General features: G+C 38.7%; 1 protein-coding gene across 5 annotated transcripts in view; it reads left to right on the top strand.

Annotated features, from left to right (window-relative positions):
• Positions 1-19,384, top strand: part of MAP3K20 (mitogen-activated protein kinase kinase kinase 20) — a 206,603-nt gene that overhangs the window by 131,635 nt on the left and 55,584 nt on the right. For 4 of the 5 annotated variants that reach the window (XM_064286992.1, XM_064286991.1, XM_010602818.3 and 1 more), the window contains exons 10-11: positions 816-922; positions 9,563-9,698. In XM_064286992.1, coding sequence (XP_064143062.1) covers positions 816-922; positions 9,563-9,698 — 243 coding nt within the window. Of the gene's footprint in view, positions 1-815; positions 923-9,562; positions 9,699-14,130; positions 14,536-19,384 lie in introns of those variants that run through there. The other variant, XM_064286993.1, reaches the window with a different exon arrangement.

Below are 19,384 nucleotides of genomic sequence, written 5' to 3'. Positions count from 1 at the left end.
TGGCTGGCATCTCAAGAGATAGACTAGTGTAGTTACTGCTAGCTAAAGAAATACACTTAGCCACTGCGTTTCCAATTTCTAGTGAGCAGTACCTTACAGTTTCTTAGCACTAAAAGCTAGTTATAAGTCATCTCTAGATTTCTTATAATACCTAATACAATGTAAATAAATAGTTGCTATACAGTATTGTTTAGAGAATAATGACAAGACTCGAGGCAAGCAATGCTCAAACAGCGAGTGCTGGAGAGAGGCCGAGGATCTGTGAAATGGTGGGAGGCTACAGCAGGGTATGCCTACACATCACTTCATTCGTGCGAATTCAGCGTAGTGCTTGGCGAGCAGCAAATTCAAGTTTTGGTTTTTGGACCTTTTTTTTTCCTGAATATTTTTGATCCATAGTTGGTTGAATCCGCAGATGTGGAACCTGGGATATGGAGGGCCAACAGTACTTGCTTTATCACATAGAAATATTTTTTATTAAAGGGGTTATGTTTTCTTTTTAGGAGTCTAGTCATACCCAAAGGAGAATTGGTACTCTGCCTACCTACAGAGAATAACCTTTATCATCCTAACCTTGGGCCACGAGATAGAAAAACATCTAAGTCTGTTCTTATGACTCGATTGAAAGTAAAGAACAGGGTTCCCTAAACCTGAGTTATCTAATTGATAGTTATAAACTAGCTAAATCATTGTGTTATGTTTTATTTTGTTATAGTGATTTGAGTTTATTACTATGCTTTTTGATATCTACATTTTCTCTTAAAGATCCAGGTTCTCAAGTCCCAACAAGTGATTACTTATCTTCTCTTCCTCAGAAACGGCCATCGTTCAAACAAATCATTTCGATCCTGGAGTCCATGTCAAATGACACTAGCCTCCCTGACCAGTGTAACTCATTCCTGCACAACAAGGCAGAGTGGAGGTAGGTAGCCAGGGAGCTGACTGGAGTCATGGCCTTCAGCTCTAAAGGACCGTGAGTAGTGTCAGTAAGGAGAGAACCACAAGGCTTGATGACCGTCTAATTTCTAAGAACAGCTTGGAAATTTGATTTTTTTTTGAGATCAAATAAGTTCCATTTCATATGTAAGCAAAAAAAGAGCATTCCTCTACATTTGTTGCCATATCATACATGGAAGTATTTGGAGAGAACATGGAAATCCTATCTTCTGAGACAAAAGATGGCTACCAGACATTTCTCTGTACACACACTGTGTTAGGAAGCTTTGGCCTCTGTCCAGCGGGACATAAAAACACAGTTTGCCTTGAACTTTGTAGAGCACTGTATCTGCTGATGGAGGACGTAGGAAGAGTATAAAAATACTTTTTTTTTTAAAACAAACTTTTAATGTTATAAATCGTATTAAACCTTCTCAAGTGTAAAACAAACTTAATAATGAGGGAATTGTGTGAGTGGAAAAAGCAAGCCCAAGGTAGAGCGCTTGAGCCAGGTCACGTGGTGCACGGATATAAATAGCGTGTTTGGGAGCTGACATTACTCCTCCCCTGACTCAGCAGAAGGTTTAAAGTAACTTCGTCTCTGCTCCTGATGGCTATGGCAGTAACATGATACCTTGCGCCATCTGCCGATTCCAAGTGAGTACTGCATGTACTTTGAAAATCGAGAGTTGTTTACTTCTATTATTAGACATTTCTTTGGACTTTGTTTAATTGGTGTTTTACAATAAGCTTATTGACTTTTATTCTTTTGAAATATCTATCTAGGACCAGTGAGCTAAATTAATTTGTATTTAGGGATACAAAAGTGAGACTGAGCTTTTGTCTAGCAATGAGGGATTTTTTTCTAAGCTAAAAGAATTGAAACAAAACATGTAAGAAATACATGTTTTCCACAGGAAGAGATCCAAAAAAAAAAAAAACCAAACCCGCTACCGTCGAGTCGATTCCGACCGATAGTGACCCTACAGGGCAGGGTAGAACTGCCCCACAGAGTTTGCAAGGAGCACCTGGTGGCTTTGAACTGCTGACCTTTTGGTTAACAGCCGTAGCACTTAACCACTGTGCCACCAGGGCTTCCCAGGAAGAGATCAGAGCGGATTAAATCAAACCATTCCCCTTTAAAAACTATATGTGAGTTCCCATTACTCGTAGGGCAAAGCCCAAAATACTTGACTCCTAAGACCCTTTGTGCTCTGGCCTCACCAGCCTCATCCCAGGAGCACCACTCTGATCCTTAGTTTCAGGCTTTCTTTCAATCTTTCAAAAGATGCATCGTTTTCTACACTTAGGGTCTTTGCAGATTCACTTTCCTCTATTTAAAACTAATCCTGTTTGAGCGCATACCACCCCTGATGCCCACCCACACTCCACCGTGATCCTGTGGTCATTCAGAGAACAGTGTTTCCTGACCAGGCCCCATACTGTGTGCTCTGAGAGCATCTCCTCATAGCCTTTACAGCTGTGGGAATTAGTAAGTAGTTCTGCAGTGGTTGTGTAATCTCTGTCTCATTGGCCAGATAGTCTGCCTTGTTCATCTCTGTACCCACGGCTTCTAGAATGTGCCTTGGACACAGAAGTTGCTCCATAAATATTTGGGGAAGAAGAAAATACTGTGGTAATAATGCTATAAAAAGACATTCTTATACAAGAGATAATAATAATATGATAATGATTTTATACAAAAGAATATAAATATGTAAGTTAGTTTGCCATGATAAATGTACTTCTTACATTCGTTCATTTAGATAGTCACTGAACCTCTGCTGGCAAAAGGCACCATACTGGTGTTACTGGTGTTGGGCTGTAGTGGTGAGCTGAACAGTCCCAACACACAGAGCTCTCCAGCAGCAGTGTCTAATATAAACTACTAAATATAAATATGCAAGTAATTACTTCATTCCATTTTGATAAGTATTATGACAGAGAAGTACTGGATGCCTTAGAGTATATAACCATGAAACCTGATCTGGTCTGAGGATATAATAATTCCCTGAAGAAATGCTATTTGATTTTTTATCCAAAGGATTGGTAGGATTTTAATACTACTATTAATTTTTTTTTTTTTTTATTAATATCCTTGAGATAAGGAGTCTTTTGAAATATATCAAAAAACCCAGAAAACAGAGGGGGAAAGTTGACTGTATGAAAATTTAAAGCTTCTATATGGTCAAAAGGAACACCCATCATAAATACATTTCCAAGACAAATGACATACTGTTGCAACTCCCCCCCCCCCCCCCCCGTATGATAGATCAGCAGTTCTCAAACTTTTTGAAAAACAAATTTAACCTTGCAGATCCTTTGAAAAGGTCTCATGGGTCCCCAGACCACACTTGAAAACCACTTTGATAGACAAAGGATTGCCATCTTTAACATTTTATTGCTGTGTGGTGGGTAAACTTTCACTGAAAACACAATGAAATTTTTTTTAAGTAACATTTTAATTTAAAAAATCCTATCAAAGGATATGAAAAGGCATTTCACAAAAGGAGAAATCAAATGGCCAATAAACATAGGAAAAAATATTCAACCTTACTTAGCAATCAAATATATACAAAGGAACATAATTCATTTATCGGGTTGGCCAAATTTTACATTGTGAAAATATCCACTGTTACAGGCTTTCTTACACATTGCTGGTGGGAAATACTACCTTTCTGGAGGATATTTTGGCAGTATTGATGAGATGCCCTAAAAATGTTCATATCCTTAGTTCTAGAAATTTTGCCTCTAGCACTTTATTCCTAAGAAAATAAATGGGAAGGTTGTTCAAGAATGTATGGATGCTTGTTCTTCTTAACATTGTAAAACTGGAAATGGCATAAAGTGCAATAAAAGAGAAATGGTTTTAAAAAATTATAATATTCTTACATATGGAATAATGTAGAGCCATTAATGATAGTACACATCTGTGTTTATTAAAAGAATTGCTGTTGATGATAAATAACTTAAAAATGGAGGCTACAATCCAGTATGTCTAGAACAATTCCATTTTCTTCAAAGAAATATATACTTTTATGTGTACATATGTATACCTAGGGAAAAGTATCAAAAGGTCAGTGTCCTACTGGGTAATGGGGTTATGGGAGACTATTGTATATTTGTATATCTTTATTTTCTGTTTTTTCTACTTTAAACCCAGATTAGTTGAATAATTAAATTAATTTTTAAAATGTTTCAATAAAATAAAAAAAAGTTTCAAGAAGAAAGACAAGATTAAGATGGGTAGTAGGAAATGGGAAAGAAAAGATAAAATGCATTGATGTATTTTAGTAAAAGGGAAGCAGTCGCCTCGTGTCCAGTGTCACGCCAACTACTCATTAACAGTATTCACTTGACTAGATCCCTTTTTATCTAAGAGAAATATTACAGACCATGATCACTGTAGGATTTGATTAAGGCAAAAAATATTCTCTCTTTTAATATGCCAAGTGCCAAAAAGCAGTAAATGTTTTGTCAGGTCATCTGGATATTGCAAATGTGTGTCTATATCTATCCAAGTTACAAAAGACAGCACCTTCAAATGGCTTTTTTCTTTCCCCAGCTTTTGTCTTGTGTCTGAAACCATGTTACCAAGGTGCAAAGTGTATTTTAGTAAACCTGAATCACGATAAAGTCTGATTGCAATCCTGATCTGGTGTTTCTGGCAAATGATTGTTTTCTGGTAGAGTTTCCTCTAAAAGATGGAACATCTAGTTTTAGAAAAGTAATGAATTATTATTCTGAGAATTCTTTTAAAAACTAGTTTACAAAAAAATCACATAAACTAGATTCTTTCCTTTGACCTCTTAAATGATAGGAAAGAAATCTAGAGTCTCAGACATTTCCTTGTCATTCAGACCCTTAGCTTGTTTCTCTTCCTGACATATTAGCAGTATTGGCAATGAGCATTAGAAACAGAAAATGTACCACCTTCCTTTCATCCATGTTTCATCCATGCTTTTGGTTTTCATTACCTATGTGGCTGCCTGCAGACCCGTGGAAATCTGCACTCAGTGAGCTGTGTGGTGGTGTGGTGAAAAGTTCAGGTCTGTGACTCTTGGCAAAACATTTTGTTGGTTGTGTTCTTCCTTGGTGATCAAAGTATCCTCACCATGACATGCCTTCTTAAAAACAACGCACGGAGATCAAAAAATCATTCATCTTTGCAATTTGGATGTTAGCACAAATCATGTAATTTAATATGTAGTATGAAATTTAATATATATGTTATATAGTTATCACGTATTATATAATATAGCTCCTTTTTTTTTTTTACAAATAGACCTTTTATTTCAAAGTAAGTTTCTTTCTAATGGATTTTCAGTTCATGCCTGTTTTTGGCGTATGGAAAATTGATGGTAGTTAAAGTCAAAGTTGGCTGGATTTAGCTTAAGAAAAAACCATAATCTCCATTAATCAATATACTTAAAAATCGATATTTCTATAACAGAGAGATATATAAATGCACCAACAAATGCATTGCATGTGATACAAAACAATGCATCAGCCAAAAGAAAGAGAACAGCAAGGGGGAGAGCTGCCTTGATGCTGTTCACCAGGTCTTGGTTGCAGTTATAGCATATAACCTCCAACATGTCAGATCCTGGGGCACTGAGGGGAGGGGGCTAGGAAGCTAGGCCTGAGGAGACAGATTGAGGAAGAATATTTACTCTGCCCATGTTTGTTTTTCTCTGTGCCACAGCTTTCAGCTTACTTAACTGTTGATCTATTTTCCAGAAGGGCTCAAAATCACAGTGGGCTCCCAGAGCTGGAACTTGAGATGAATCTTTGGCTTAAATTACAAGTGAAATAGAATTTCTTGGCCATTTACCCTGATCAAAAAGAACATCAGTGAGATCAGTCTTGCTGGCAGAAAAGCTGGGACTGGCTTGGCAGCAGCACTGCACAAACAAGTAGCCCAGGCCACCACCATCTCACCACTGAGTGTGCCCAGCTCTGCTGCCTCCTTTTGTCTCCCTGTGACCATCTTTCACTGGAGATGGCTCATGCTTTTTTTTTAGCATAAGTTTCACCTAGGAATTCCCACACTGCTTTTTCCCCCTCGTTCTTTCACTTAAAAAATAAAAACAAACTTATTTGTGAATGGACATGATATTTTTGTCGGAAGTATCAGGAATGAATTTTGGATTTAATGATACAGTCATAATTCTGAAAGATTTCTTATCTAGCACCTTTCTTTTAGAGCTATAGTGAGATTTATATCCTTTTGTAAATCTCAAATGCACTAATAAAAGGAATAGAATATTGATGTTTGACGAGGCATAGCAGATGCTGCCATGTGTCTATCAGTTTGTCGTACTGTGGGGGCTTGCATGTTGCTGTGATTCTGGAAGCTGTGGCACCAGTATTTCAAATACCAGCAGGGTCACCCAAGGTGGAAAGGCTTCAGCTGAGCTTCCAGACTAAGACAAACTAGGCAGAAGGACCTACTGGTCTACTTCTGAAAAAATTAGCTAGTGAAAACCGTATGAATAGTAGCAGAACATTGTCTGATACAGTGCCAGAAGATGAACCCCTCAGGTTGGAAGGCACTCAAAATATGACTGAGGAAGAGCTGCCTCCTCAAAGCAGAGTCGACCTTCATGATGTGGTTGGAGTCAAGCTTTTGGGACCTTCATTTGCTGATGTGGCACAACTCAAAATGAGAAGAAACAGCTGCAAACATCCTTAATAATAGGAACGTGGAATGCATCAAGTATGTATCTAGGAAAATTGGAAGTCGTCAAAAATGAAATGGAATGCATAAACATCAATATCCTAGGCATTAGTGAGCTGAAATGGACTGGTATTGGCCATTTTGAATCAGACAATCATATGGTCTACTCTGCCAGGAATGACAAAGAGGAATGGGGTCACATTCATTGTCAAAAAGAACATCTCAAGATCTATCCTGAAGTACTACACTGTCAGTGATAGGATAGTGTCCATACAAGGAAGATCAGTTAATATGACTATTATTCAAATTTCACACCAACCACTAAGGCTAAAGATGAAAAAATTGAAGATTTTTACCAATTTCTGCAGTTTGAAATAGATCAAACATGCAGTCACGATGCATTGATAATTACAGGTGATTGGAATGCCAAAGTTGGAAACAAAGAAGGATTGATAATTGGAAAATATGGCCTTGGTGATAGAAACAATACTGGAGATTTCATGATAGAATTTTGCAAGACCAATGACTTCCTCATTGCAAAAACCTTTTTTCAACAACATAAATGGCAGCTATACACGTGAACCTCACCAGATGGAATACACAGGAATCAAATTGACTACATCTGTGGAAAGAGACAATGAAAAACTCAGTATCTGTCAGAACAAGGCCAGGGGACAGACCATCAATTGCTTATATGCAAGTTCAAGCTGAAGTTGAAGAAAATCAGAACAAGTAAGTCCGCAAGAGCCAAAGTACAACCTTGAGTATATCCCACCTGAATTTAGACGCCATCTCAAGAATAGATTTGACTCATTGAACACTAATGACCAGAGACGAAACGACTTGTGGAATGACATCAAGGACACATACACGAAGAAAGCAAGAGATCATTAAAAAGACAGGAAAGAAAGAAAAGACCAAACTGAATGTCAGAAGAGACCCTGAAACTTGCTCTTGAACATAGTAGCTAAAGCGAATGGAAGAAATGAAGTAAAGTAGCCAAAGAGAAGATTTCAAAGGGCAGTTCAAGAAGACAGAGTAAAGTATATAATGAAATGTACAAAGACCTGGTTTTAGAAAACCAAAAGGGAAGAATACAGTCAGCATTTCTCAAGTTGAAAGAGCTGAAATTAAAATTCAAGCCTCAAGTTGCAACATGGAAGGATTCTATGGGAAAAATATTGAATGAAGCAGGAAGCATCAAAAGAAGACGGAAGGAATACACAGAGTCACTGTACCCAAAAGAATTGGTCAGCGTTCAACCATTTCAGAAGGAGCATATGATCAAGAACTGATGGTACTGAAGGAAGAAGTCCAAGCTGCACTGGCGGCATTGGCAAAAAAAACAAGGCTCCAGGAACTGATGGAATACCAGTTGAGATGTTTCCGCGAACAGATGCAGCACTAGAAGTTCTCATTTGTCTGTAGAAATTTGGAGGGCAGCTGCCTGGTCAACTGACTGGAAGAGATGCATATTTGTACCCATTCCAAAAAAAGGGGACCCAACAGAATGTGGAAACTATTGAACAATATCACTAATTTCATGGGCAAGTAAAATTATGCTGAAAATCATTCAAAAGCAGTTGCACGAATACATCAACCGAGAACTGCCAGAAATTCAAGCTGGATTCAGAAGAGGACATGGAATGGGGTATCATTGCTTGTACATAGGGTCCCTATGAGTCGGAACCAACTTCAACCTTTTTTTTCATTCCTTTAGTTCTCGTCTGCAAAGACGTTGGACTAAACTGTGCACTTACTGGGACTTTCCCTAGAAATAAAAAGGTAGTCTTTGATTACATACACTCATTAACTTAGATCTGGGGCTTCTACCTTCCATAGTCAAAGCCTCAACTAGGATTATGCAGCCTGCAACACCAGTGTGTCTCAGTGGCACCTGGAGCAGTTAATCTACAATAGTCCACTATTTCCGTTTTCTTTCTTCTTTTTCTGCATCCTTCTCTCTGTGTGCCTTCTCCAGCCCAACCCTCTCCTCCATGCCTTCTCTCAGGTGCTCTCTTGGTTTCTCTTTCTCATTGTTGCTGTACTCACAGGCTTTCCAAAATCTCAAGGGGAAGAACTTTCAGTTTTCAAAGCATAAATTTAAACTTTGCAACAGCCCTGAAGGAGAAAAAAAGTTTGTGCTGAACCTTTTTGCCAGTTTCAGTTTCTGTGAGGGACAAGTTTCTGTAACTATGCATGTTGTCCCAGTGGTGAGGTTAGTTGGCCTATAGAGACTAAGGAAGAAACTTTCTTTAAAGATTATTAACGCTCAGAATAACCTTGAGTTCACATGGCCCAGGGTTTGCCATACTAGCCTGACTGTAAAAATTACCTGGGTCTTTTATTAAATAATGGAAACTGCTAAGCCCCACCGAGCCCTACTGAATCAGGAGTTCTACTTGAGGGTCTAGGAAGCTGGTTTTTGTTGTTGTTGTTTTTCAAGCTTCCCAGGTAATTCTTAGTATCAGGCAAATTGGGAAGCCCTGATGTAATATAACCACCGCCTCTTACAGCTAAGGAAGCTGAATCAGTTTCATCAATTGATCACTCAGATAACTCAGCCAGTAAATGGGCTGAAGTCCCATCTCAACTACGTACAGTGTGATATTGATTACCTAACCTGAGTATCATTGTCTCATTTACAATATGAAATTAGTACCTGTTTCTTAGGACTGTTACGAGAATAAAATGAGATCATATATAATAGTGCTTTGTAAACTGTAAAGAGCTAGATGAATGTTAAATATTAAGTAGCTAAACCAGGAGACCAGCTCCATAGCTTCTGCCATGCCCCAGTGGCCCTTCAATGCTTTGTTGAAGTATTTTGAACATATTATTCCAAATTAGAAACTACCTGTTGATTTTTCAGGATATGAAAGATTTCTTCTCTGGTTAAAGTTCTCTTGAGCAAAATTGAAGCTTAAACCAGTTATTCCTGTGCAGGTGTGAAATCGAGGCTACTCTTGAGAGGCTAAAGAAACTGGAGCGTGATCTCAGCTTTAAAGAGCAGGAGCTTAAAGAACGAGAAAGACGTTTAAGAATGTGGGAGCAAAAACTGACAGAGCAGTCCAGCGTCCCGGTAAGTATTAGCTCCGAGGTTAACTTCTTTCCCCCTGTCTCTCCCAATGCACTTAGAAGACATGGCTGAGCATGGCACATCGCTTCTCCTCCTTCCCTCCCACTCCCACTCCCACCTCCTCTTCCCTGCCTTATGCCTGGGGATTAAAGAGCCCACATTTATACTCCAGTGGTGTTCTCATCTGATTTCAATTAAGAAAATGCTAGAAAAGTGTGTTCTGTTTCTGGCTCTTTCCTTAAGAACTGTTAACTCTGCCAGAGTGTTTGTGTATTAGAATTACAAAAACAAAATCCAATGTATTTTCATACCATCTGTTAGATCCCTAGAATGTGTGCCTAATACTGATTAACTCTTTATAGTCTATCACAATTAATAAATGTAGCACCATGGCAACTAGTTGTCTAAGAAGTCTGATGTGTTAGGACTTAGCCAAGTTTTCCGGCTAAAACAGAATTAACCTCACGACATATCAATGACGAGCATTAATATTGCTTACTCAATTTAGTGTTACAATCATGGGCAGAAAGAGATTGGAAAAAGACTTCTCTCTGGACAAGCTTTCAATATCTACTACACCTAGGAAGTATCTGGGTTTTTCTCCAAATCTTATATTTAAAGGAGCACAAAAATTTTTTTTGAGGATTTCACTGTTTGTACCCTAACCTTGAGCTTACATATTGACATTATAGTTAAGCCTAATCAAATGGAGCCCTGGTGGAGCAGTGGTTAAGAGTTCAGTCTGCAAACCAAAAGGTCAGCAGTTTGAATCCACCAGCTGCTCCTTGGAAACCCTATGGGGCAGTTCTGCTTTGTCCTGTAGGGTTGCTATGAGTCAGAATCAACTCAACGGCAACAGGTTTGGCTTTTTGGGTTCTAATCAAATTTCAGCACTCTTCCCTGTTTTAAATGATTTAGCATTTTGAGGGAATTAAGTATAGATTTGTAATTATTTTTCCCAGGGTTACTTAATGGGCAATGTTCGCCCACTTTAAAACCACAAATAATGGTAAGATTTAAAGTAAACTTTGTTACATATTTTTAAATTCATTTTAGTAGTTAGGAAACCCTGGTGGCATAGTGGTTAAGTGCTACAGGTGCTAACCGAGAGGTTGGCAGTTCATATCAGCCAGGCGCTCCTTGGAAACTCTATAGGGCAGTTCTACTCTGTCCTATAGGGTTGCTATGAGTCGGAATTGACTCAATGCCAGTGGTTTGTATAGCTATTATACCAAAACACACACACACACACACACACACACACACAACTTAAATGCCCTTCATTGCATGATCTTCCAAAAAGCTTTCCTGTCTTTAAGTCTTAATCTCCATTAATCAGCCAATGCCCAATTGTAATGTATTTTTCAAGATATAAAGAATAAAATCTTTTTGCCTCTTTTTTTAACTTGTGTGGAGAGCCAACCTGATATCCAAAAAAGGAAAATACAATGAAGCTTAATGTTTATTATCAGGTTTAACTTTCCAAAAATGACTTTGGTTATCCAGGTAATCCCAAAATAAAAATTGAATTATATTATCATGAGACATTAAAAACATACCACATTTTATAAGTCACGTGAACTTAACTAGGCCCTCAGGACAGTTGAGGGAAATTTCCTGTTCTAGTTGAATTTGTCTACAGGCCAATGAGAAGCCTCAAAAAGCATTATTTTAGGGGTAAAAGAGCAATTTTTCCCAGAGCTGATTAGGGGCAGGAAGAACATGACCTTGTCCCTATATCACATCTTCTGAAGCCTGAGACTTTCTTTTTTTAAGTGTATTGAAATCTTAAGCTATAAAGCACTGCATGACTCGACTCTTTCTAAATGTAGTACGATGAGAAGAAAACTTCTAACTACCTATTAGGGTATGCTTTAGAACCTTTCTTTGGTTTATTGGCATCAGTTTTGCTAAGAAATCATGGGCTGCCTTGCACATATTAGTGCTATGAGTAATGTAGTTGTATAATAAATAATAAAACACCATGGGTGCTCAGTGGGTGGTGTGCTTGCATTTTAACTCCAGAAAACTTTCTGTAAGGGACCTGCTCTGAGGTCTCCCGTCTAACAATGGGCAGCACGAAGCAAGATCTCAGTGAGACTTTCTTCCTTTTTTTTACTTATGAGTGCTAAGTTTTCTTTCTTTATAGTACTTGCTTTTAGTGTCTCCTCTGCTGGTGTTTCTGAAGAAAAGTAAGTTTATGCTCAGGTATTTTATAAGTAGCTGTTTTCTTTTATCCTCACATCGGTTTTTGGCTGACTTTAAATGAGGTTTCTGAGAGAAAGATAAAATAAACCTTTTAAAAAGGAAGTGGCTAGAGGTTTAGGTGTTCTATATATAATCTCATCTTAATTATAAAATCTTAACATTTATGTTACATCATAGAAAATTGTATTATTGAATTGACCAAGGGCTTCTTATGGGAAAGTGTGAACAATTGTTAAAAAAAATGGTTAATTTAGAGGGAATTAATTTCAATGACACTGATTTTCTTTGGTGAAACTAAAGCATTAAAGATATTTTGGGAAGATGATTTCTCCGTGCATAAATATGGACAATGTTTATTCTTTAATAATATTTGTAGCTTGGTATAAATTCTTATTTACACTGTTACAAGATAAATGTTTTTTTGAGAGACGTTTGTTGAAATCTTCAGAGTCTAACATAATGTGAGGAAGGACCTATAAAATAATAAAATAAATAAGCAACAAAGTTTCTAAGACTATCTAACAATTGAAGACAACTCGCAGAAGCTGGGAAGTTTGGCTTCAAGGGAAATAATACCCTGTTTCCAATGTTAAAGGACCAAAAGCAGTTTTTTTCTTCCATATAACTAGTACTTTTTAACTGAATTATATGAAGTTTCCTTGTTAAACTAACAACTTCAGAAGTCTTTTCCTATAGAATGAGCCTTTTTTTTTAAACTCAGCTCAAACTTTAAAGATTAGAAAATCGGTCCTAAATATTATCTTTACACCCAAAGTATAAAGATAATACCAGAGTTATATTACTTTTACATTGTTATTTAAAAATTTACCCATATTTTAAAAGAACAGGAAAATTATAACCCTTAATTTGCTTTTTTCTCAAAAGAAGAGCAGGTATATATATATATAAAACCCTGGTGATGTGATTAAGAGCTACAGCTGCTAACCAAAAGGTCAGCAGTTCAAATCCCCCAGGCTTTCCTCGGAAACCCTATGGGGCAGTTCTACTCTGTCCTGTAGGGTCGCTGTGAGTCAGAATCGACTTGACGGCAGTGGGTTTGGTTTGTTTTTTTAAAATATTTTTCAGATCCTGACAGCTTTATCCCTGAAGTGAATATGGCCAACCTTTATGAGAGTAGGTTAGCTGTTAAAAGTAATTACATAATGTAGAAAAAGAATTGTCTGTAACCACTCTGAAAAAGAGAATTCCTAGAAAAAAAAAAAGTTGTTTTAGAAGATGGAAATGTTTAAGTAGAGAATGGCTAGAAAGGTGACAATCTAAATGAATACTCATTTTCTTTCTCCCACTTTTCCTCGTGTTTCCCTTCTTGTTTTTGATTTAAATATTGGAGACTGAATAGATCTAGAATTTGTTCACAAATTATTTCATAAGTGGTAGAATTTGTCAACTAGTGAATTATTTCATAAGTGGAATAAATAGTATTATATCTGACCTGGCCCAAAGAAGCAGTAAATGGAGGCAAGTGAAGTCTAGGCTCATTTTTAGTTTATAGTCAAAATACTAATCTAGCTAAAAGGGTAGTTAATGGCCCAGATATCCCTAGAACTGTATTGACTACTCAGCTGTTTTTTTGCACTTCCTCTAAGCTTTTCAGAGCCCTGGTGGTGCACTGGTTAAGAGCCATGGCTGCTAACCAGAAGGTCAGCAGTTGGAATCCACCAGCCATTCCTTGGAAACCCTGTGGGGCAGTTCTGCTCTGTCGTATAGAGTCGCCACGAGTTGGAATCGACTCGAAGGCAACAAGTTTGGTTTTGGTTTCTAAGCTTTTCTTCTTTGGTTCATGGTTTCTTGGGTTTTTTACATGAGATTCAGCCTCTACTAAGAATCTTTATCGAAATATAATGATTAAATAAAGGTTTCTGTGTGAAAATGATATTGAGAAAAATTAAGAGAAATCCTGTAATCTTTTGTTTTAAGCAAAACGAGGGCTTAAAACTTGCAACTTGCTTTCCATTTGAAATTTGGCTTGCTGTGGTACTTTGCAAACCTTTGGTTGTGATTCATTCTGCCATTCATAAATTATGGTAGATAGACTGGAGCCAAATCTGCATTTCAATCAATGCTCACATGATTCCCCTGCATTCATTTGTTTCACTAATCATTTACCTTCTGTGTAGTGCCAACTAATTTTGTGGTGTCTATTTCCTTTATTGAAATTGGTCCTAATTTCTCTTTTTTACTTCTGTCCTTTCTTCTCTTTTGATAGCTTGTCTTGCCTCTTGCTGCAAGAATGTCTGAGGAGTCTTACTTTGAATCTAAAACAGAGGAGTCAAACAGTGCAGAGATGTCATGTCAGATCACAGCAGCAAGTAACGGGGAGGGACATGGCATGAACCAAAGTCTGCAGGCCATGATGCTGATGGGCTTTGGGGATGTCTTCTCAATGAACAAAGCGGGAGCTGTGCTGCATACTGGGATGCAGATAAACATGAAAGCCAAGCAGAATTCTTCCAAAACCACATCTAAGAGAAAGGGGAAGAAAGTCAACATGGCCCTGGGGTTCAGTGACTTTGACTTGTCAGAAGGTGATGATGATGACATGGATGATAATAGTGAATGAAAGCAGAAAGCAAAGTAATAAAATTAGAAACATTCGGAAGAACAAAAGAAACTTGTTATCTTGGTCTGTATGAAAACCAGTAAGGAGATAGAGAACCAAGCACTGCATTTTTAGCGAATCACATTTATACGACAGTACTTTATTAAATAATTTTACCTTTGATTTATTTTTGCTTACAGAAAAATGGGGAAAAATTTAAGCCTAAAGGTATATTTAATGAATCAGTCAAACGTGGTGCCTGATTATAGAAATTTGTGGTTCTGTATACAACGTAGTGTCTTTTAATTAATGGCATTCATTTTTTGGCCTTTTTTTAAAAAAAAAAGAAAGAATATAGTTGGTATTTCACTTTATTTCTTTTATTCATTTAGTTAAGAAAACTTACATTTTGAATAAGTACTCTTAAACCCTTAATTCCTCTCTGACAGTTTTCCTGTAATGTATTACATTTTTTTCTTATAGTGATACACTGTAATGCCAGAAATGATTTATAGTGACTACAAAATCTAACAACAACAAAAAAAAAATTGAAAGAAGGTTGTAACAAAGTGTTTCTTCAGAAATACCTAATGCTGAGGATTTTCCATACTAAATAGCACAGCTACTCAAAGTAAAACCTGCGAAGCCATCTCAATAGAACATTTGAAGGAGGAATGCTCTGATTTGAAACCAACAGCAGATGTTGCAGGCGTTCATACCAGTGCTAGCCCTGGAAGCTTGTTAACAATACACTGCCATCTAAGGCTTAGCTTATACTTTATACAAAGAGAAACGGGTGGGAGTAGGGGGGTATTTCCAGGCCCACTCTTTTGCACTTTGAGTGAGGTATATGTGTGTGTGTGTTTGTTTTTTCAAGAGGGGCATATAATCCTGGGTTTTAAATATATATATAGCTACTTTAAAGACGAAATTAAAAAATATAAAAGGAACGGGAAAGATGAGTTATCCTTACTTAGGCACAAATGCAGGGTGAGGCTTCCTTTCTCTATCAAATCTAGCTGTCCAGAGTTAGCTTTTTTTTTTTAAAGCCTGACTCAGTGATGCTGGTGTTAGAGAAGGAAATGGAGGCGCTGCTCTAAAAACCTGGCAAACCAGAGATATCCTCAGAACGTTACCACATACTGTCAAACCACATTTAAACCGTAAAATACTGTTTACAGAAAACTACAAAATATTTGTAACTATCTAAAGAAAGGAGAAAGAATAGATAAAGACAGGGTTTCTTTTTCCAGCCTAAATAAGAAAGCAGTGTCATTCATTAGACTATTAAACCAAAAATACTTTTGGTGGTTCTTTTTATGGAAATTTTAAGAAAGGATATCATCATAAATATTATCTAATGCCCTTTCTAAGCATGTTTGGCCATAAAAAGCATCTTGGAATTTGAAGCGTGCCATGCTTCTAAACCCCTTTGAGAGCCGAAGAATACCACCAAATGGTTAGTATCGTGTGCCAGCTTTATTTGGAGAAAAATAATAAAAATGTTCTGAGTGTGAGATGTGGAAGAATGTATATACAGTGTAGTGAGTGACACAGAGAGAGATCAGGTCATGATACAAAACCCTAGCTCTATTTGCTGTTTAGTCTCACAACTATAAATTATTTAACCTCTGTGTGTCTGTCTGCTCGCTTTTAAAATGGAAATGGTAGTAGCACCTACTTCAAGAGGATATTGTGAGGATTAAATGAGATAATATTTAACACAGTGCCAGGCCCCTAGTAAGTGGTCAATTCATGTTAGCTGTTACTAATTGTACCAGTGAAAAGACACTGAAAAATAAGTGAAAAGCTAAACTATCAATTTCAAGTCATATTTGTTGAGTAGTGTGAGATGGAATTAAAAGAAGGTAGCTTTCAGGAAAGGTAAAAAGAACAATTTTAGAATATAAGCTATACAAACAGATTTATTCTGTTTTTCTTTTACGACTATGAGTCCTGGCCAGGTTTGCCTGGTCTGAGGTATTCACAGGTTGTGCCACCTTTGTTTACAGGCTAAGTAAACACAGAAAGACTAGGTAAACCTTTTCCCTAGAAAATGGGTTTTTGTATTTCTGCAGATGGGTACCCCACACACCCATTCAGCTACAATGTCCATGTCTGCCCATGCACACCACAATAGAGTACTGGTGACAAACAGGCGCCCACTTAAATAGGCAGCCTGTCTGTGCTGAGTTGAGTACTCGCTGACTCAAGTTGAGCCACACAAGCAGAAAGCCATGGAATGGAGCTGAGGGGATGGTTTGTACTTTTGACTTCCCAGCATGCTCTGGGTCAGTGTGGCAGAGCAACCTGATAGTTTAAAAGCCTCTTGCACATCTTCCCAGGCAAATTAAAGTAATTCATTCAACAGATATTCATTGAGCCCCGTCTACATGCCAGGTACTGTTCTAGGCACTGAGACAACAACAGACAAAAATCATGGCACTTACAGGCTAGTGATGGAGTTTGACAATAAACATACATCACTTAGTGTGTTAAGATTTGGTAAGTGCAGACTTCCGGCCAACATAGTGCCATAGACAGAAGCACCACACTGTCCCTCCACAGCAAAGGCCCGAAAAACTAAAACAGACAAACTTCATTCGTGGAACCTGAAGTGCCAAATGAAGAGAGAAAGAACTCAACCAAGCACCGAAGGGAATAAGAAACTGACAGAGGACAGAGAGAAGGGGAGACATGTGCAGAGGGCCCCATCAGCTAAGGCAGCATGGATCCACCATCCTGGACTCCTTTTGGGGATCTGCAGACAGGGAGCACAGGAAAACAGCTTTGCAGATCTCCCAGCAGGAGACAGAGCACCAGGTAACCAGTGCGCTTTCCCACCCCCCATTCTCTCCCCGCTGCTCCACCTCCAAGCTTCCTGGCTGGCAGCGGTGGCTCAGCCAGCCGGGAACTGCAGCCCCCGTGCCGCTTGAATTTGCCCCACCCACGTCAGAGATTGGTGGACAAGGAGTACAGGAAAGCAGCTTCATGAAGTTCCCAGCAGGAGACAGAGCCCCTGGTAACCTTTCCTAGGCTCCCCCCTCTCCCTACTCCCCTTCGGCCTCTGCTTCTCACCAGCCACAATCTCTTGGGCGGTAGGAAACTGCTTTCACCTCCAGCTACTCGGATTCACCCTGCCCACACTGGCTGGGCCCCTGAGCTGGTGTGGGTTCTTTCCATCTCTTCTGGTTTCTTCTGTGCCTCCTACACCTCGGCCTCCCTTGTCTGGAACACCTGACTCCATGTCCCATCTCGGCTACACCTTGAAAGCCTGTGAAGCCACGCTCGACTGGGAACCATTCCCCCAGCCTGTGACACCACGCTGGTGGGATCCCTGGGGCTTCTTTTTCCTTGTTTTGCTTTGTTCTGTTTTGTTTGTTTTCTTTTTCTTTTCACAGCTGGGGAGCCCTTTTTAGCCAGGCTGCACTGCACACCTTAGCCACCACACCCTCAATCTGTGCAGCCACGTAGGTGGGTTCCCTGGGGGCATTTTTTTTTATTATTTTCTTTTCTCTTTTCCCCTTTCTGTCTTCATTTCTCAGTTCTTGTCTTTCTACACTTATCTTCTTTTCTTGTCTACTGAATACCTGGTGCTGTGTGACATCTATACCACCTCTAGCCAGGCTATACTTCACAGCCTGGAAGCCACTTCCCTGGTTTTAGCAGCCCCACTGGTGGGACTCTGGGACTCCTGGATGGTTTTCTTTTCCAAATTTTATCTACTTTTTCTTTCTTTTTCCCCTTTTTGTTTTTCTCCGTTTCTTGGTTTCTCATCTCTCCACTCCAAAGGCAAGCTCTCTTTTTTTTCTTTGTTTTTGGCTCCTGTTTCTCTCTCTTCTCTCTCCTCTTTCCCATACCCCTATTAGCTCCACACACCACAACCCACCCCCTCTTTCTTGCCTACCTGCACCATGTACTGAACATCACACCCCCAAGCAGCACAGGCATGACCTACTGAAACCTGCCCAGCACTGATTCCTGACCCACCCTGTTGGCCCTAGTATGTGCCACAAAAAAAACCTGTCCCAGCCCCTCCACTTCAGCTGGATCTGCCCTGCTGCACAATAGCTGAATGACTGGCCCTGACTATTGGACAAGGAGGTGAAAAGTATTGTGACTACAGACGAGCAAACGACAAAGAACACACAGCCTGCCTGCTCAGACATAACCAGATAAAACAAAAAAGCAGGACAAAACAAACAAATCTACAATCAAGAAATGAAGAAAATCACTACTGAATGTCCTGAAGACAGCAGACAATATCAAAACATATTAAAAAAAAAAAAAAACAGGACAAGGTGGATCCAGCAGGCATCCAAAATAAAATGCCAGATGACTTTCCAGTAGAAGAAAAGGCACTAGAACTACCTGACAGGGAATTCAAATCTCTAATATTCAGAGCAATCCAAGAGTTGAGGCAAAAAGCAGACAAAAATGAGGAAAAAATAGACATATTTATGGAAAAGGCAAACAAATTCACGGAAAATACAGACAAGATTTGATAAGTTCATGCAAGAAAGTCAAGCAGGGAAGGAGGATAAGGCATATGGATGAAGTTTAAAGTGTGGTCAGGAAAGGCCTCACTGGTAAGGTGACAGTTGCGCAAAGCTGAAGAAGGTGAGGGACTCTCTGTGAGCTGATTTTGAGATCTGTGCACTTTATGTAAAAATGTAGACCTTGTCTCACGTTGAAGAATAATTAACAACAAATTGAGGACATTTTTCTTAGTTTACATATCAATCTCTTTGGCTATGTATAAAGTTTCAATGCATTGATAAAAGCAACCATATAGAAGTAAAAGAGAAAAGTAGTAGGGCTCTGTACCTAGTCCTAGGTTTACTATTAACTAGGTAATATTTCCTTAATCCCTTCACTGCTGCTATTTTCCTCACCAATATTCCAGAGATGACCGTAGCTC

This window comes from Loxodonta africana, chromosome 6 (genome assembly GCF_030014295.1).
Source record: "Loxodonta africana isolate mLoxAfr1 chromosome 6, mLoxAfr1.hap2, whole genome shotgun sequence".
Lineage (NCBI taxonomy): Eukaryota > Metazoa > Chordata > Mammalia > Proboscidea > Elephantidae > Loxodonta > Loxodonta africana.
This window is presented reverse-complemented; position numbering and strand designations above follow the sequence as displayed.